We start from the raw sequence: 21,278 nt of genomic DNA, 5'->3' as shown, positions 1-21,278 counted from the left end.
AAAAAAAAAAAAAAAAAAAAAAAAAAAAACTTGGGATTTCATAGTGCTTTAAAACTAATGCAATCTTGCTTTTAAATACTACTACTCTTCTTACTATTGTTAGCAATAATGGTAGAAATCATATCTAATAATATTGAGTGTTTATTGTGAGCCAAGCACACATTGTACAAAGCACCTTATGTGTATTATTTCATTTATTCCAGAATCCTATGATATAAAGTATGGCAGGCATTTTTATGTCCATTATAAAGATGATTAAACCGAGATGGTAAGCGGTTAAGCTGGTGTGTGTGTTTATTTTTTTCTTTTAAATGCAGACAGGCTGGAATATAGTGGAGTGACCATATCTCACTGCAGCCTTGAACTCTTGGGATCAAGTGATCCTCCCACTCAGCCTCCTAAGTAGGTGGGACTACAAGTACATGTCACCACACCCAGCTATTTTTTTTGTTTTGTTTTCATTTTTGTAGAGACTGGGTCTCATCATCTTGCCCATGCTGGTCTCAAACTCCTGAGTGCTAGTGATCTCCCCGACTTGGCCTCCCAAAGTGCTAGAATTACAGGCGTGAGCCACCATGCCCAGCCTTTGCCTGATGTTAAATGTCAGGAGTGGTCTGTAAGCAATTGTGGATACAGATTCTAGCTACTGATTCTTTGGTTTTCACTACGCAGGTATACAAGTCACTGTAGCTATTTGTCCTAATCCTGTGCCTTTATTTCCATCAAGATTATGCAACTAGAAGCTTCAAAATACCAAGGGCATCAAACAATCTAATTTAAGAAATACAAGATAAGAGGGACCTGAGTCTTGATTTAGGATAACTCCACAGACATCAAGACAGAGTTCCAGATTACCTTGCCAGTTTCCAGCTTGGAACCACTTCTCACCACCTCTTCAGCTCTGTAGACTCCTAACCTTCCTCTTATTCTGCGGCTGATGAGGCTGATGAGGCCTCCCCATTGTAGACTCTTCAACATTCTCTCTGGAAACCAGTAGGGTCACTCCCATAGACTCACTCTATGCCAGTCTAGTCCTACTTCACTCCATGCTATATGGCTATAATTTCTGGTAGGCCTGACCCAAACTTCCTCAGGGAGAGGTGAGGAAAGTGCTCACAAGGCACTGTTACATAGAAAGCACACCTCATTTCACCTTCAGCATCCTCAAAGAGTGGGACAGATAACTGCACATTATGGGTGAAAAAAAGTAAGGTTGGTTAAGAGTGGCAAAGCCAAGAATCACAACAGGGCTTTTAATTCCAAGGTCACTGCTCTTTCCGCTACAACCAAGGGCCCTGTTGTCTGGTCAGTATGTGTTTTGCATTAGAAATGGGTTCATGTCTGGGGTGGTGGCTCATGCCTGTAATCCCAGCTATTTGGAAGGCTGAGGGGGGAGAATGGCTTCAGCCCAGGAGTTTGAGACCAGCCTGAGCAACACGGTGAGACTCCACCTCTTTAAAAATAATAATAATAATAATAATTAGAAAAGTAAAAGAGAAACAGGCTCATGATCTGGAGCTGTACTTCTAATATTTGGGGGGTTGTTTGCACCCATCAGCATTTGTTTAATTTTGCTAAAGAGCCTACTGGCCACACATAAGTACAACAAAGATCTTAGATCCAAATGAATTAAATATTGCTGTGAGAAACTAACAATATTCAAAAAAATAATTAAAGATATCCCAATGTATCAGAAAACAGATTTTAAGAAAAACTTTAAGATTTAAAATGAATTTTTAGAATCTGTTCAAAGAAATTAAGATACTTATCAATGCCCTAGAGCAAATTCAGATCTTTAATTAACTTGAAGAATTCAGCAACTATACCCTGCTACAGACTTCAAGCATTTCGTCTCCAAAGCTGGAATATTTGCCAACTGTTTCCCCTACTGGAAGGGTTAGAAGCAACAGAAAAAAAGGTTAAGAGCTGCATAGACATGAATTCAACAAAAGCTCATCTAACACCTTGCAACAGAGGGCACTGTAACAGCACCACAAAGTAAGACACCATGTAGGATCAGTAACATCTTCAACCTGCTCTCAAGGAGTCAACTTGCCATTGGGAAAATTAAAACAACCCTCAATCAGGGATCTGTAGCCTACAGGTCATAGGCCCAATCCAGCTTCTGTCAATGAAGTTTTTACTAGAATACACACTCATTCACTTACATAATGTGTATGACACTTTTTACTACATTAGTAAAGTTGCATAGTTACAACATAGACCATAAGGCCAGCAAAGACTAAAATATTTACAATCTGGCCCTTTATAGAAAAAGTTTATAGAACTTGACCTAAATAATCAAGGCAACAGATTTGAATCACTGCTACAAATTTCCAGTTTTGGTTGTGTCCCTAGTGTGACCTTGGGCAAGTCAATACCTCTAGGTTTCCGTGAACTCATTAGCAGTGCCATACACAGTGATCTAGCACATCTTGGCTTATAACCCACTCTGGGATGTATTTAATGAATTCACAGTGTTATATGATATAGTCTTTTTTTTTTTTTTTGTGAGACAAAGTCTCACTCTGTCACCCAGGCTGGAGTGCAGTGGCATGATCTTGGCTCACTGCAACCTCTGCCTCCAAGGTTCAGGCAATTCTCCTGCCTCAGCCTCCTGAGTAGCTGGGATTACAGGCTTGTGCTACCACGCCGAGCTAATTTTTGTATTTTTAGTAGAGACGGGTTTTCACCATGTTAGTCAGGCTGGTCTCGAACTCCTGACCTTGTAATTTGCCTGCCTCAGCCTCCCAAAGTGCTGGGATTACAGTTATGAGCCACCGTGCCCGGCCATATGATATAATCTTTAGCTTCTCACTGTTCTAAACCCTGCATGCCTAGCATGTGATTGTGTCAGTTGCTTTCCTCTTTTAAGCAAAAATCATCTTCCCCAACTATCTCTACTGCATGTGAACCAGTAGACCAGAAGGGGTTAGCCTCCTCTAAAAAAAATCAAGCTTCTTGGTCAATAGTTCTCAACCATGACTACATTAGAATTGCCTGTGGAACTTTAAGAAAGAAAACTGCAATATCTGGGTTGTACCCCAAACCACTTAGTCATTCTCTGGGGTGTGGGACCCAGGTATCAGTGTATGTTAAAGCTTCTTAGGTAATCCCAACGTGTAGTCATGGTCAAGAATCACCACACTTGGTGTTATAACAGGCTTGGATCAAATTAGTATCTACAGTGGAAGCTGTATGGAATGAATTCTATAATTTTGAGCTGATAAGCTAAAGTTCACCAAAAGTATAAAATGGGGACACCATGAAGACTAATTTTAATAGTATTTATTTATTTATTTGAGACAGGGTGTCACTCTGTCACCAGGCTGGAGTGCAGCGGCACGATCTCAACTCACTGCAACCTCCACTTCCCAGCTCAAACTATCCTCCAGCCTCAGCCTCCCAAGTAGCTGGGACCACAGGTATGAGCCACCACACCCAGCTCATTTTTGTATTTTTTTGTAGAAATGGGATTTCGTCATGTTGGTCAGGCTGGTCTCAACTCCTGAGCTCACCCCGGCCTCCCAAACTGCTAGGATTATAGGCATGAGTCACTGTGCCTAGCCAAAAATTTTTTTTTTTTTTTTTTTTGGGGACAGAGTCTTGTTCTGTCACCCAGGCTGGAGTACAATAGCACCATCTTGGCTCACTGCAACCTCTGCCTCCCACATACAAGCAATTCTCCTGCCTCAGCCTCCCAAGTAGCTGGGATTACAGGCAACCACCACCAGGCCCAGCTCATTTTTGCATTTTTTGTAGAGACAGGGTTTTATCATGTTGGCCAGGATGGTCTCGAACTCCTGACCTCAGGTGATCTGCCCATCTCAGACTCCCAAAGCACTGAAATTATAGGCATGAGCCACAAGACCGGCCCTGGCCAACTTTTACTAATAATTATTTAAGCTCATAGCACCATGTGACTCTTGTTTAAGTCACAGCCAATACTTACGTGCCAACTATGAAGTCCTCTTCACAGGTAAGTAAGAGTAAGATTATGATCCATTTGTGACATAATCAACATATATATATATATATATACACACACACACATATATATACATATATATATATACACACATATATATATATACACACATATATATACACACATATATATACACACACACATATATATATATATATACATACATATATATTTGATCTTTGTCTCTGGTATCTGACAAAGGACAGTGCTTAAATCTCATAATTTCCTAAGCGGTGGGGATAATAGGAGCATCTTTTGTTCCTAACAGAGAGTTCTTAAAACTCTTGACACTTCCTGGGTGGTAGAAGCCCCTTTTGTTCTAATGAAATTAATTCTTGGCACAACTCTAGGTAGGCTCAGGATGAAGCTGGCTGCCAGAAAGACCAAGTAGTGATTAGAAGCATAGAACTTTCAGACCCACTCCTCCCAACTTCTGGAGAGGGAGAGGACCTGGAGACTGAGTTAATGAATGATCATGACTACATGACGAACCCTCTAAATGACAAGGATCAGAGAGCTTCCGTGTTGGTGAATACATCCGTGTGGAGCGAGGGTGGCCTACTCTAACCCCATGGGACAAAACATCCCATAATCAGGAATCTTCTGGACCTCACCTTAATGTACTAATTGCTCTTCATCTGGCTATTCATCTATATTCTTCATATATTCCTTTATAACAATCCTTCATCTATATTCCTTTATAATAAACCAGTAAATGTCAGTAAAGTGCTTTCCTGAGTTCTGTGAACCAATCTAGCAAATTATTAAACCTGATGAAGAGTTCATGGGAACCTCTGATTTATGGTGAGTGAGTCAGAATTATGGGATGCCCAGGACTTGTGACTGGCATCTGAAGTGGAGATAGTCTATGGGACTGAGCGTTTCACCTGCGGGATCCGACGCTAACTCCAGGTGGAGTTAAAGAACTGGTTATTACCGTGAGGAAAACCCCCAATTTGGTGTCAGAAGTGTTCTCTGGGTAGAAAGAGATAATATCACTACCAAAAACAACCTAGACATCCCCTTACATGAAAAGTCACCAAATAGGAGCCTTGAGCATGCAAAAGCAGATTATTTATGGCCAACAGAGAGTCTGAAAAGCTCCTACACAAGGAGGAACCTCTGTAACAATGAAATTAAAATTTTTATTGACTTCATAAACTGTGACAGAAATAAAAACAGATGTGAGAAAAGAACTTAAAGGGCAAAAGTTAGCCTTTTTCTAAGAGCTGTAGCCAACTCATTTATTCACAATGTCTGGTTTATACATCGACCAGATTCTTGGCTTTTCCCTTGCTTCTGCCCACTGCCAAACTATTTTCCATTTATTCACAACAAATTTATCTGAAAGTCCAGAGAGGAGAAGAAAATTAAGCCCCCTAATATTTCATAAGTTTTCACAAGGATGCTGCTAAAACCAAATAAAATTGTTTTTAATTATCTCAATCACAAGTAACCAAGGGTGAACAAATGTTTCTCTTCACAAAAGGGAAAATTGATCCTTTCATAAGCAAATTCTTCCTGACATTGTTGCTATTAATTCTGTACTACTTTGCTGGTTTATTTTTCTAAACTTGATTTCTCTAAATTTGAAATCCAGAAGCTAAAATATCCAAGCCTAACACTATTTCTGTAAACTACTTTCTGTGAACTTTATCTGCTTAAAACTACCTCAGCCTACTGTGTCGCAACACTTTGCTTTGCAGTTACCAACACTGTTCATTCAACTTTTCAAATCTGTATTTTGCTTCATGGCAATAATAGATAAAATGAACACTGCTAAGTAGGAAAAGCTCCTCAGGACCAGCCAGTCACCCAAAAGCTGCTGCTGTAAATATACCAACACTATCACTTGTTTCAAGGTCAGGATCACCTAGGCCTGCTGTGAAATGCAAGGTGATGTTTATCTGGGAAGTGCATTTTTTTTTCTTGACAAAAAAACAGGGTGATTACTGAAACCAGAGGTTGAAAGATCAAAATTTTTGACCTGATTATTTTATGACTGTAGGAAAGTTACCTAACTTCCTTATAAATTAGAGAAATAGTTTTACTGCTCTACTGACATCTCTTAGGTATAGATGCACACCTCAAAATTCTTCTTTTTGATGGCTGGGAATTTTAAGAAAAACATGTAATAAATTAGATGGCTCTCTTAAAAAGCCATGGTGATACCCTCTACTCCTGACTCTCCTCTTTAAGAAAAACATTACTCGCCAGGAGGTGGCTCACGCCTATAACCCCAGCACTTTGGGAGGCCAAGGCAGGTAGATCACGAGGACAGGAGATCGAGACCATCATGGCCAACATGGTGAAACCCTGTACCTACTAAAAATACAAAAATTAGCTGGACATGGTGGCAGGCGTCTGTAATCCCAGCTACGTGGGAGGCTGAGGAAGGAGAATTGCTTGAACCTGAGGGGTGGAGGTTGCAGTGAACTGAGATCGTGCCACTGCACTCCAGCCTGGCAACAGAGTGAGACTCTGTCTCAAAAAAACCCCAAAACCAAAAAACATTACTATAAACCACATTTTACTAAACATTTAATATTTAGTAGCTTACAAGTTTAGGTATTGACTTTCCTTACTCCCTGCTGCAGAATCAGACTAGCAGGCCTCACATTTTTTCTAGACCCAGAGCACAATAGCATTGTGTGTTAAGCTTCTAACAGTGTAGGGGATTGTTTCAGGCATGCAAAACTTAAAAAGCAAATACTGCTGTTAGCTTATCCATTATTTTCTATATTTTTTCTGGCTGACAGAAGGGGGAAGTTAGGACCAAAAAAATAAGCCAGTTAATCAAAGATAACCACTTTTCCAATTCTGAATTTTAAAACTGCATTACTTAAGCCACATTTAGCTATGTCTAATACAATTTTGCTCCTACAAATAAAAAGTGTGACTATTTTATTCATTCAATGATAAAACCAATTTTATTACTCCCTTGCTTAAAATCCTTTAATGGAACTGCAAGGCCCGATGGGCAGGGGGAAACCCCAAAACCTCTAGTTTGCATAAAGGACCCTTCACATTAAGACATCAATCTCGGCAAGATGTGGTGGCGTATGCCTGTAATCCCAGCACTTTGGGATGCTGAGGCGGGTGGATCACCTGAAGTTGGGAGCTTGAGACCAGCCTGACCAACATGGAGAAGCCCCATCTCTACTAAAAAATACAAAATTAGCCGGGTTTGGTGGCACATGCCTGTAATCCCAGCTACCCAGGAGGCTGAGGCAGAAGAATTGCGTGAACCAGGGAGGCAGAAGTTGTGGTGAGCCGAGATCACGCCACTGTACTCCAGGCTGAACAATAAGAGCTAAACTCTCTCAAAAAAAACAAGAAGAAGACATCAATCTCCTGAATGGCCCAATATCCATCTACTCAGAACTCTGCACCTCTAATGCTCAGCCACATTCCCATCGTCTCCATTCATGGAAAACATAGTTCTCTTTTGATATGTTTCTCTCTGCTTTTGCATATGTTAATTCTTTTAGTTTAAAAAACAGGAAGTCTTTGTTTAAACAAATTCATCAATATGTTACCTTTTTTTGAGGAAATTTCCTTGAATCAATGAAATGTTAGTTGTTCCTTTTCTATTCTCCAAACACATATTTTGTACCTCTCCGATGACATTTGTCACAGTCACTGCTTTTAGATGTCTATGAGGGAGGTAAACCTAAACCTCCTGGAAGATAGAGGTATTACAAAATGTTTAGGATTGAGTACAGTGAATACAGTTGTACTTCCTGACCCTAAGCATGTCTTGTTACCATTCTATATCAAAGTGGTCAATTTTAGATAAAGAGGTACCAAAATATCTTTTTTCCTTGATATTTCTTATTTCACTATTTTATACTCTAAATTAGTAACGCTGGTGGAAATAAATTTAAAAATTTACTAGACAATATTAGAAAAAAAGATGATATTTCTAATAAATCAGTAACTCTACTGATAGTCATTAGGAGGCTTACATTTATAAAATAACAAAATCATTTTCAAGCTTTGTGTAATTTCTTTTTGCTATAGTCAAAATTGATTCGATATTTCTAAGACGTCATGTAATCTAATAATGTATCATAATTACTATTCAGATCAAGTGTATTATCAAACAGAAAACAGTAGTTCATAGATTTTAACTGTGCATTTGGGGGAGGTAATTTTTTTTTAATGTTAACTGTTGGCTACAGATTTTTAAATGCAGGTCAATTTCCAATTATCTAGATAAATTTGGAAATAAATTACATGAAATGTAAACACACAAATAATTCTTTTTTGAGACAGAATCTCACTCTGTCACCCAGGCAGAAGTGCAGTGGTACAATATTAGCTCACAGCCACCTCCCCCTCCCAGGTTCAAGCCATCCTCCTGCCTCAACCTCCCAAATAGTGGGGGCTACAAGCACGCACCACTATGCATGGCTAATTTTTGTAATTTTAGTAGAGACGGGGTTTCACCATGTTGGCCAGGCTGGTCTCGAATTCTTGACCTTGTGATCTGCCCACCTAGGCCTCCCAAAGTGCTGGGATTACAGGTGTGAGCCACTGCACCTAACACACAAAGAATTCTTATGCTTTAATTCACGTACTGGATTTCTACTCCACATCAAGCCTTACAGGAACTACTAAGGAAACATTTCTAGATAATTTTTTACTCAATCTTTTTACTTTGCCTATCACACTCCTACAAGAGTGTTTCAAAGAGCGAAATGACTTAAATGTAGGAAGAGGAAAAATAAAAAGAGGGCAAGTACACCCTTAACATAAAACATTAAGTACATCTTTAATAGCAAAAACTTTTGCCACAATTTTCTTCTACAGACAGTATCACTCCAGATTTCTTGGTTTCACACCCCAGAGCTTCTCCCTCATCTCTTGTCCGTCTTACGATACAGCCCATTAATTCATCATCCCAAATCATTTATGGGCTCAGCCACAGAGTCCAGTCTCACTAACCCTTCCTTACTTTCTTTATATCAACTTGGCCTCTGAGACTTGCAATGGCTGGAACTCATTATTGATATTCTGCTCGACAAGGGACATTAGAGGTTAGCAAGCAAGCATATTTACTCTTAAAAGAGAATTGAAGGGAAGAAATGGAGAACACTACAAATATTTATAATTTATTAAACTTCTTATATTCCTGCTCATTTCACATTTCCCAACAGAAAAAGACATTGAATAGTAGAAACATTCAATCAAGAAATATTAACAAAGTACCCAGTATCTATTACCTTTCTAGACCTAGATAACTTTCTAGGTAACTTTAGTTACCTTTCTGGGTAACTTTAACCTTTCTAGACCCTACGGATACAGCAGTGAACACCACAACAAAAAAATAATCTGTACAACATGCTAAATGCTAAAAGTGCTATGAAGGGCCAGACACAGTGGCTCACACCTATAATCCCAGCACTTTGGGAAGCTGAGGCGGGTGAATTGCTTGAGTTCAGGAGTTCAAGACCTGCCTGGGCATTATGTCTCTACTAAAAATACAAAAATTAGCCAGGCCTGATGGCACATGCCTGTAAGTCCCAGCTACTGTGGAGGCTGAAGCAGGAGGATCATTTGAGCCTGAGAGACAGAGGTTGCAGTGAGCCAACATTGTGCTGCTGCACTCTAGCCTGGATGACAGAAAGACCCTGTCAAAAAAAAAAAGGACTATGAAGAAAGTAAAGCTAGGTGAAGGAGCAGGCATGCTAATGGGTGAGAGTCTATTATTATATCCTATATACAGGGAGGACAAAGAGGTCTCACTAATACAGTGCTAGCTGAGTAGACATGAAGGGAATAAGGCATATTTTGAGGATTAGCATTCCAAGTAAAGTGTACAACTACAAAAATCCTAAGGTAGAAACACAGTTGATATTTTCAAAGAGTAATAAGGAAGACAACATGGATAGACTAGGGAGTATATTTGATGCTGAGGTCAGAGAGTTAAGGGGTAGAGATAGCGGTTAGAAAAGGTAGGGCCTCGCACATCTCTGAAAGAACAGGGGATTTCCTTTGGAAGAGACGGAAACCCACTGGAGGACTGTGAGCAAAGAAGCGGCAATTATTGCCAGGCATGGTGGCTCACGCCTGTAATCCCAGCACTTTGGGAGGTTGAGGTGGGCGGATCACCTGAGGTTGGGAGTTCGAGACCAGCCTGACGAACATGGAGAAGCCCCATCTCTACTAAAAATATAAAAAATTAGCTGGGCATGGTGGTGCATGCCTATAATCCCAGCTACTTGGGAGGCTGAGGCAGGAGAATGGCTTGAACCTGGGAGGCAGAGGTTGTGGTGAGCCGAGATCAAGCTACTGCACTCCAGCCTGGGTGACAGAATGAGACTGCCTCTCAAAAAAAGAAATAATAACTGCTTTATAATGACATGGAGAAGATAAGACCACAGTGACACAGTATTTATATTTTTTAATTAAAAAAAATATATATTTGTGTGTACTTATTCTCTAAGAGAGTGAAAGACCCATTTTTCCCAGGCCCAGTTTTATTATAACCACCATGTAAAATGACCAAATTCTACGATTAACACTATTTTTCTTCTCCTAAGTGTTTTCCTTCTTCCTACTTCAACATATAACCAATTAACTTGGGTCAATTCGCCAGGGAATAAAAATGGAAAGACCTGATCTAGCCAGAGCTTAACAGGTGCTATGGTGGGAGATAAATCAGAGAACACACCCAAACCAGGGTGAAGACATTTAAAAATGTACTTCAGCCAATAAAAATTAGCTTGTTATTTTATAAAGGAAAAAAAAGGTGCCTAGAGTAAAGGTCATCAGAAGGTGGATCAGGAAGTGGGCAGGGATGGTCTAAAAACACGTAAGAAAATGCCTTTTTATTTTTGGAATGAATAAAAACTTTTCCCTGGATTATTCCAGGAGCTACCTACTCTTGACCTACTCAAGTCTATTCTAGTATCTAAGAGGAATTGATTGAATTTAAATATTAATCCTAGTTTGCAGTTTAGGTTTCACGTGCATTTGGAGGTTTATTAAATGAACACCAAGCTATCATCCTTCCAAAGAACTGCGTAATATTTCCTACTGAGTCATGCATTATACTCTATCACATTTCATTTCTTTCATGTGAAAGGAGTTTGCCTGCAAGCATAAGCTTTAAAAAGTTTTTTCAGGTCGGCCGGGCGCGGTGGCTCAAGCCTATAATCCCAGCACTTTGGGAGGCCGAGGCGGGTGGATCACGAGGTCAAGAGATCGAGACCATCCTGGTCAACATGGTGAAACCCGTCTCTACTAAAAATACAAAAAACATTAGCTGGGCATGGTGGCACGTGCCTGTAATCCCAGCTACTCAGGAGGCTGAGGCAGGAGAATTGCCTAAACCCAGGAGGTGGAGGTTGCGGCGAGCCGAGATTGCACCATTGCACTCCAGCCTGGGTAACAAGAGCAAAACTCCGTCTCAAAAAAAAAAAAAAGTTTTTTCCAGGTCAATAAAAAAATATAAAACTTATCTTCTCTGTGCACTGCCTGGAACATAAGAAAGAAAAAAAAAAAAGGAAAAAAAGATAAAACTGTTACAAATAACATATGCACTGAATATACATATTCATAATTTTTCTGAGATGATTTAATAAACTTATCCAGTAGTGTGGGCAGGAAGTGCTACATTACTGTCTTTTCAGCTTAAAAACCTAAAAGGGAACTTATAAAGCCCACATTGTTACAGTGGCCACTCTAAAGGATGTTGTCCATTAAAGCAGAAAAGAGACAACAATTTCTCTATGTTTATCAACATTGACCTCTCAAGCTTCATCTTCCAGTTCTAAAAGTATTTTTCTCCCTAATTAAGAGCTGCCTTCCAGGAGGGAATACTGATTTTCTCCTAGTAGAAGATGTTTGAAGATGAAATTAGAAGGGACAGAAGCTATTTCAGCAAACAGAAAACCTAAAACTTCACTGCTGGGGTGAGAAAACACTTCCCTTTTGCTGTATTTCTTTTTTTTTTCTTAAGTTCGTATTTAGAGTATGATGGTAAATTCTGGAGTGATCACAAGACCTCCAAACTTTATGCAAGAGTGGTGGAATGCCTGCAAAAGAATTCAGGCTTCTGCCTGAATGGTGGAGGGAGCAGGGGCAGGCATGGACTGGGCAGCTCAACCCTTGAGCAGCCATTAGAACCTGGGAACGGAGCCAGCTATGCAGCTGCAGGAGGGGCGCCTCAGCTCTCCAGAGGCAGAACTGTCACTAACCCCAACCTCGGGCTTCCGCACTCAGCGTAAGCCCCTGAGGCTTACGGAAGGAAAGAGTGACACCACCATCAGAAAGAATACTGATAACTTTGAGGGCTGCCGGTTCCAAGTTTTAGTTTATCTTGTTCAGTAATGTAGACATTTTTATATCCAGTCAAAAAAGAATGAGAAAATAGATAAAATGAACCCATTTCAGCTATTAAAAATATTTTTAGCAGGTATTTTCCATCACATGATTACATTTCTGTCATAGCATAGAATTACCTTTCTATTTCAAAGACTCAATTTCTCATTAATATGCTCTCTACAACATTCAAGGAGACCATAGTGGCTTAATACTACTACCACTAACAATTTTTAAAAAACAAACCCATGCCTTTCTCTACAATGTTGTCTTTTATGTAAAAACAAATACTACTTACTCCCCTGAACTTCACCAAAACAAGACTGGGACGGTGGGAACTGTTGTTTGTTTGTTTTAACAGAACAATGCTCCATGCAGTAGCACTATAAGAAGGATTAGTGGTAAATATTTCTTAACAGTTGTTCACACCAAAAATGGAAGGAAAAAGAAAACTGTTGCTTTCTGTCTCTGTATCTCTTCCAGTTCTAGAAGTATTTTTCTCCCTAATTAAGAGCTGCCTTCCAGGAGGGAATACTGATTCTCTCCAATCATCTCTGTTTGAAGACGAAATTAGAAGGGACAGAAGCTATTCCAGGAAAAAGAGAACCTAAAACTCAATGACTGAATTTCCAAACTTTACTGATGTTAATAAAAATAAGCCAGAGAAACATAACTACCAAACACATTTGCATTTGGTTAGCCCAGAAGAAGCCTCTTGGAAGAGCCAAAACCCATCAATAGCACATATTTTTATCTTGAAGTTGAAAACCAATGTGAACTTTACTAACTTTAAAAGAAAACCAAACTCTGCCACTTTTACATCCCTCAGCATGCCGTGTTATAAAGTGACCCACATTGGGGAAGGAAAAAAATATATCTACTAGAAAATGAAACCACTTACCTTGATCAGTGGACATGATTTCACATAAACTGATAGATAATTAATCAACTCTGGTTTAACAAAAAGATACTTGGCTTTACTCTTTTAAAGTCCATGTGATAAAATCTCACTCCTGGCTGTAAAGCCTCAGGGAGTCTGAAGATAACACAGAATCTGCCAGGAGCTCAGACCAATGCACTATGACTTCAGTGCATTCTTAAAACTTACTGCCCAAGGACGAAAACATGCCACACCTCCCCAGAGGGCGGACTGCTGTAGCAGCCCAATGCAGGAGACAGAGCACATGAGCACAGAGAGACTTCTATTTATCAAAGAAAAGTAAACAACTGAGGCACATGGAACCTTTAAAAGCATTCAAAGTACAGCTGGGAATAGGGCGATTTCTAAATGGACTAATGCCTTAACTATTAGTAATGCTCTAAAAAGCTAGTGGGAAAACAGTTTGTTTCTATTTTAACAGGGCTACTGCCCTGGACAAAGATGTTGGTTACAGATTCAGGATTCACAAGCTTAAGATGTTAAAATCTCATTTTGAATGACCTCAAATACCGTTTTCCCATTTATGTTTTCCTTTCTAGCACAGCTCATTGATTTCAGTGACAAAATGACACAGAATAAATACTACATACAAATTTCCTAAGGAAAAATAGTTGTATATGTTATTTCAGAACACAGTTTAATCGGTAAAATATTTATTACTCATTTTTGTCTGTCTTTATAATTTTACATACTTTAATCAGTACATTAAAAATTTCTCATAGCCTCGAAAAATCAGAAAATGTCAGATTAAGAACCAGCTGCGGTGGCTCACAACTGTAATCCCAGCACTTTGGGAGGCCAAGGCAGATGGATCACCTGAGGTCAGGAGTTCGAAACCATCCTGGCCAACATGGTGAAATCCCAGCCTTACTAAAAATACAATTAGCTGGGCATGGTGACATGCACCAGTAATCCCAGATACTCGGGAGGCTAAGGCAGGAGAATCGCTTGAACCCAGGAGGCAGAGGTTGCAGTGAGCAGAGATTGCGCCATCGCATTCCAGCCTGGGTGACAGAGTGAGACACTATCTCAAAAACAAATGAACAAAAGAAAAATGTCCGATTAAAATATTTACAAAATTATAGTGAGTTAACAGGCTGCAGACATTCTCCCTCACTGGGGAAAAAAACCTCTCCAGGGTTATTTTCTGTGTCCAGACACAGTGGTTCCCTCTCTCTGGTGTGCACATGAATCACCTACTGGCTTGTCAAGACATACATTACTGGGTGTCCTATGAAAGTCAGAATCAACTGATGCATGGTGAGGCCACAGAATTTGTATTTCTAATAAGCTACCAGGTGACACTGACACTGCTGACCTAGACCTTCACTTCAGTAATCACACTTTGAGAACCACTGGGGCAGTGAATTGCTGGGTTGGGGAGGATTAGAGGACTTGCTAAATTGCACACCTTCCAGGAGCTGATGGATGTCAGGCAGAAGCACAATACAATGCCGAGGATGAGGTGTGATGTGGGGGAGGGTTGTTCTCCCACTTCAACACAAGTTGCTCATCAGGACACAGGGGTTCTCAATCATATTAATAAAAGTGGTACTTTTTAATAACAGAAATGTGTATATAAGGCATGAATAAATTAAGTTTTACAATTAATCTAATACAGAATGAGGTAATAGTACATGGAGAAAATAAGTCAAAGAGAAGAAGAAACCTGAATTGTTTTTAATTCCTTTGCAAACTCCACCCATATGTGTTTAAATTTCACTGTGGCAGGGAAACTGTTTAGGTTTCATTCCAAGACCACTTAGCCTTGGCAAATTTCACTAATGTAAAAACCAGAGTATTTCCCTGTCACAAAAATTCCCCAACGTCTGTCTGTACTTCCTGAGCTTTGATAGCAATGTTTAAATTATAATCTTAGGTTTGGTATTAAAACAAACACTTTTAAAAAAAATAAAAAAAGCTAACATTTGCTTTGTGCCCACTGCTGTGTTTAAGCATTTTCCATGCAAAATTTCATTAAGTCCTCACTGTAAGGTAATAATTTATCACGGTCTTATAGAAGAATACCACTCTGTAAGATGGTGATAATTTATCACCATTTTGCGGAAGAGAAAACTAGGTTTAGGAGGTTAAATATCTTGACCACTCATGCTAGTAAAATGATAACAATTAAGACATTAAATTTAAAAAAAAGACATTAAATTCATTGTTGTGCAACAAATTAATATATAATGGTACAGAAGTCACCCTTTACCTGTGATCAACTTCAGTCTGAAAATATTACATACTATATTTTGAAAGAGATAACCACGTTCACATTATTTTTATTACAGTACATTGTTATAATTGTTCTATTTTATTGCTTTTGCTGTTAATCTCTTACTGCAACTAATTTATAAATTAAACTTTATCATAGATATGGATGTAAAGGAGAAAACATAGTACATACAGTGTTCGGTACTATATGCAGTTTCACGTATCCACTATAGTCTCAGAATACATCCCCTGTGGATAATGGGACACTACTGTATTCACTTTTGAATCTTTACAGATGAAAGCCAGAAATCAAAATATGGTATACAGGAGAACGTGATAATTAAAATAAAATGTAACAATTATGATTGACTCTCAATTGGCCACAAGTGGACAATCTGCAATAATATGCAGAATCTACCACAAATTTAACACTAAATTCTAGGCTACCCAATAGTAGCAACAGCAGTTTCTCACCAGTTTGGAATGCACTTATCATATGAGCCAGCAATCCTAGCTCTTAAGTACTTACCCAAGTAAAATGAATATTTACACTGACAGAAATGTTTACGGAAACTTTATTCATAATCACTCAAAACTAGAAATACCTACTTGTTCTTCCACTAGTGAATGGGTAAACAAACTGTGGTACATCCATGCAATGGTATACCACAAAGCAATAACAAGGAATGAATGAAAGATACCTGCATATGTATTAGAAAGAAGCTAACGTAAAGGGCTACACATATATGATAACACATTCTGGAAAAGGCAAACCTATAGGAATAGTAAACAGATCCAAGGTTGCCCGGGCTGGCGGTATGGGAACTGACTTTTCATAAAAGGGCATGACAGAATTTTGGAAGCTAAAGGGACTGTTCTGTATCTTCATTGTGGTGGTGGTTATGTGACTGTATGTACGTATCAACACTCAGAATTATACCCTAAAGAGGTTGGATTTTGGCCGAGCGCGGTGACTTATGCCTGTAATCCCAGCACTTTGGGAGGTGGGAAGATCACCTGAGATCGGGAGTTTGAGACCAGCCAGACCAACATGGATTAGCCCTATCTCTACTAAAAATACAAAATTAGCTGGGCATGGTACCGCATGCCTGTAATCCCAGCTACTTGGGAGGCAGAGTCAGGAGAATCCCTTGAACCCGGGAGACAGAGGTTGTGGTGAGCCAAGATAGCACCATTGCACTCCAGCCTGGGCAACCAAAAATAGACTCCGTCTCAAAAAAAAAAAAAAAAAAAAAGAGGTTGAATTTTAATGCCTGTAAATTATCTTTTAATTAAAAAAATTTAGAAGCTAATAAAAGCAATTTATTCATTAAAAAAGCAAGAGGTGGGCCAGGCGCAGTGGCTCACACCTGTAATCTCAATACTTTGGGAGGCCGAGGCAGGTGGATCATGAGGTCAGAAGATCAAGACCATCCTGACTAACATGGTGAAACCCCGTCTCTACTAAAAATACAAAGATTAGCTGGGCGTGGTGGCGTGTGGCTGTAGTCTCAGCTGCTTGGGAGGCTGAGGCAGAAGAATCGCTTGAACCCAGAGGCAGAGGTTGCAATGACCTGAGATCATGCCACTGCACTCCAGCCTGGCGACAGAGACTCCGTCTCAAATAAAAAAAAGAGAAAAGCAAGAGGCTAGGAAACTGGTTGTCATATATAGTGTAAACTCAAAACTAAATGATTTTTGGTATATGCATTATACTCATGATCAACGCAGAGATAATTCCTAATTGTATCTATTTTCCATGATTAAAAAAAAAACTTGGCAAATTCATTAAAAATGACCTAATTAATTCCCCATACATTGTCCATGTGTAAAACCTGAAGTTTATGACAGCATATCAAAAGGGATCTATTAAATATGTTTAGTCACCTTAATTTATTAAGGTTGTCATACATATCAGTCTTGAAAGACACCTAAAATCCATGCCAGCGAACTCACAGTTATTCACAAAATACCTCATACTCTGAAGACTTAGTGGCTATCATCCAACCTTTTCACCTCTCCCTCTTTGGAGAGATGTTATTTTTGTACACATTCCACTGAATAAGAAACTTTCCAAGGTCTGATAAACATTCACATGATATTTCTTTTTTTAATATGGAATCACCTAGGCTGGAGTGCAGTGGTGCACAGTCTCAACTCACTGCAACCTCCACCTCCTGGGTTCAAGCAATTCTCATGCTTCAGCTTTCCCAGTAGCTGGGATTACAGGCAAGTGTCACTGGGTAATTTTCGTATTTTTAGTAGAGACAAGGTTTTACCATGTTGGCCAGACTGGTCTCGAACTTCTGACCTCGAGTGATCCACCTGCCTCAGCCTCCCAAAGAGCTGGGATTACAGGCATGAGCCACGGTGCCTGGCTCATATGATATTTCATAATAATGTTTTTTCATTATATTAAACTTTTTAATGAAAGCCTACCTGTATTACTTTCAATAGTTTACCATTTTCCATGGCAATGTTAGCTTTAATAAATTATGTACAAATAAGCATATATTGGCAAAAAAGTAACAGGAAAATCATTCCTAGTGAATGCTAGAATTTAACTAACAGTTCAGATAGAAAATGGAGTAGGAAAACATACTAGAAGTAGGCCAGGTGCAGTGGTTCACGCCTGTAATCCCAGCACTTTGGGAGGCTGGGATGAGTGGATCACCTAAGGTCAGGAGTTCAAGACCAGCCTGGCCAATATGGTGAAACCCCGTCTCTACTAAAAATACAAAAACTAGCTGGGCGCAGTGGTGCGCACCTGTAATTTCAGCTACTCGGGGGGCTGAGGCAGGAGAATTGCTTGAACCTGGGAGGCGGAGGCTGTAGTGAGCCAAGATTGTGCCGCTGCACTCCAGATGGGCCAACAGAGCGAGACTCCATCCCAAAAAAAAAAAAAATAACAATGAAGAAAACAAAACATAATGGAAGTAGTTGAGATTCTCAGTTATCAAGTAAGGAGTAAAATTCTCAGCTTGTACCTCTAGTGTTATTTAACTGAGGGCAATTCCCATTTTCATAGAATAAATCTAAACTGAATCTTATCTTTTTTTTGACATGGAGTCTCGCTCTGTTGCCAGGCTGGAGTGCAGTGGGGTAATCTTGGCTAACTGCAACCTCCGTCTCACGGGTTCAAGCAATTCTTCTGCCTCAGCCTCCCACGTAGCTGGGACTATAGGCCTGCACCACCATGCCCAACTAATCTTTGTATTTTTAGTAGAGATGGGGTTTCACCATGTTGGCCAGGATGGTCTTGATCTCTTGACCTCGTGATCCACCCGCCTACTCCCAAACTGCTGGGATTACAGGTGTGAGCCCCAGTGCCCGGCCTATTCTGAATCTTAATGCATTTTGCACTTGTTAGTATTCTAATAACAACCTAATAAAAACAAATAACAATTCCTCCAATGGCTTAAAAACATATTATAAAAAACAATAACCAATTGATGCATAATTTCCATTTTGCATGTCTCTGAGGCTTAATAAAATGAGGCATACAAATTCTTGAATGTATGCCAAGTAAATCCTGTTGCTTGAATATTTTCGTACCAAGCTGTTTTTGTACAAATCTTCAGAGCAAACCTATAACCTTGAACATCTATTTCTGTATTAAAAATAATTAATAACAATTTTTTTTTGAACGGTCTCACACTGTTGTCCAGGCTGGAGTGCAGTGGCGCAATCTCGGCTCACTGCAATCTTCGCCTCCTGGGTTCAAGCAATTCTTCTGCCTCAGCCTCCCGAGTAGCTGGGACTACAGGCGGGTGCCACAGCATCCAGCTAATTTTTTATGTTTTCAGTAGAGAAGGGATTTCACCGTGTTGGCCAGGATGGTCTCGATCTCCTGACCTCATGATCCGCCCACCTCAGCCTCCCAAAGTGCTGGGATTACCGGGAAGATCCACCACAATCGGCCATAAAAATATTTTCTATCACCTCTTTAGTTATATGTTCACTTATAGTCACACACACACAGAGTACAGTTGGCCTCTATCCACAGTTTCCACATTTGCAGGTGCAAGCAACTGTGGATCAAAAATATTCAAATACAATTTCAAGTAAAGCAATACAATACAAAATTAAAAATTTTTAAATATAACTATTTACATAGTGTTTATGTTGCACAGAGTTAAATATTATGAGTAATCCAGAGAAGATTTAAAGTATAAGGGAGGGACCAGTGCAGTGGCACACACCTGTAATCTCAGTACTTTGAGAGGCTGAGGCAGGCGGATCGCCTGAGGTCAGGAGTTTGAGACCAGCCTGGCCAACATGGTTAATCCTCGTCTCTACTAAAAATACAAAAAGTTAGCCAAGCATGGTAGTGTGCACCTGTATTCCCAGGTATTAGGAGGCTGAGGCAGGAGAATTGCTTTAAGCTGGGTGGCAGAGGTTGCAGTGAGCTGAGATCGTGCCACTGCACTCCAGTCTGGGCAACAGGTCCTCCGTCTCAAAAAAAAAAAAAAAAAAAAAGTATAAAGGAGGATGTGCATAGGATATATGCAAACACTATGCCATTTTATATAAGAGATTTGAGCAAGCACAGATTTTGATACAGGGGTGGTGGTCCTGGAACCAAACCCCCACCCCACGCATACTGAGCGATAACTCAGTATAGTTAAGAAGCAACTTTACTAGTCCAGTGTGGTAAAGTTCGTAATCACGTAATCCCAGCACTCTGGGAAGCTGAAGTGGGAGGATTGCTTAAGTCCAGGAGTTTGAGACCAGGCTGGACAACATGGTGAAACCCTGTCTGTACTAAAAATACAAAAATTAGCCAGGTGTGGTAGCACATGCTTGAAATCCCAGCTATTTGGGAGACTGAGGCAGAGGTTGCAGTGACCTGAGATCACACTACTGCACTCCAGCCTGGGTGACAGAGCAAGACTGTCACCCCCCAAAAAAAGAAAGAAAGAAGAAATTTGATCTGCAATGTCATCCTCCTTTGATTCTCGTCCACTAAAAAAATATAATACTAGAGAACAAAAACATTATACTAACCTAAATTAGGAAATTGATCCCTAAACCCCAATTTACAATCTGTCTGATCTTATCTATAAGGATTTTAGGTGGTGATATTTCCTCTTTGAGCATTTCCCCTCAACATGGTCAACTTACTACATTAAAATACTAAGATAACCATGACACAGATGATATGCTCCAAGAAGATACCATGTTAAGGATTTCATTCTGTTGTACTTGAGATGTCTGGCCAGGCTCTGGGAAGAAATAATCGATTCTGGATGTGTGTGGTACCCCTGGCCAAGCGGAGGCAGGACTGCAAAGGGAGCTCACCATCCTTGCTCACTGCTGCTGTCAGGGTTCCACCAGCTGGGCTCCCTGCTAGACACCCTTCCACGTCTATGTATAGATCAGCCTGACATTAAACACTGCATAATATTCCACAGTTTAACTCTATTGCAATTCATTTAATTAACTAATAAACATAATTTTATTTATTTAAATAAATTTATTTAAATTATTTATTTATTTATTTTGAGACGGGGTTTCACTATTGTTACCCAGGCTGGTGTGCAATGGCGCATTCTCAGCTCACCGCAACCTCCACCTCCTGGGTTCAGGCAATTCTCCTGCCTCAGCCTCCTGAGTACCTGGGATTACAGGCACGCACCACCATGCCCAGCTAATTTTTTGTATTTTTAGTAGAGACAGGGTTTCACCATGTTCACCAGGATGGTCTCGATCTCTTGACCTCATGATCCACCCGCCTCGGCCTCCCAAAGTGCTGGGATTACAGGCATGAGGTACCGCGCCCGGCCTTGTTTTTTTTTTTTT

General features: G+C 39.9%; 1 protein-coding gene across 7 annotated transcripts in view; it reads right to left on the bottom strand.

Annotated features, from left to right (window-relative positions):
• FGD4 (FYVE, RhoGEF and PH domain containing 4) overlaps positions 1–21,278 on the bottom strand; it is a 235,723-nt gene that overhangs the window by 99,384 nt on the left and 115,061 nt on the right. For 2 of the 7 annotated variants that reach the window (XM_032248280.1, XM_032248286.1), the window contains exon 1: positions 13,221–14,044. The exons of the other annotated variants lie outside the window; for them this stretch is intronic. In XM_032248280.1, the coding sequence (XP_032104171.1) occupies positions 13,221–13,236 (16 nt within the window). In that variant the 5' untranslated portion in view covers positions 13,237–14,044. Of the gene's footprint in view, positions 1–13,220; positions 14,045–21,278 lie in introns of those variants that run through there. 7 annotated transcript variants of the gene reach the window in all.

This window comes from Sapajus apella, unplaced genomic scaffold, assembly GCF_009761245.1.
Source record: "Sapajus apella isolate SASKATOON/1434 unplaced genomic scaffold, GSC_monkey_1.0 scaffold66, whole genome shotgun sequence".
Classification (NCBI taxonomy): Eukaryota; Metazoa; Chordata; class Mammalia; order Primates; family Cebidae; genus Sapajus; species Sapajus apella.
The sequence above is the reverse complement of the archived record's forward strand: the minus strand, read 5'-3'. Positions and strand labels throughout refer to the sequence as shown.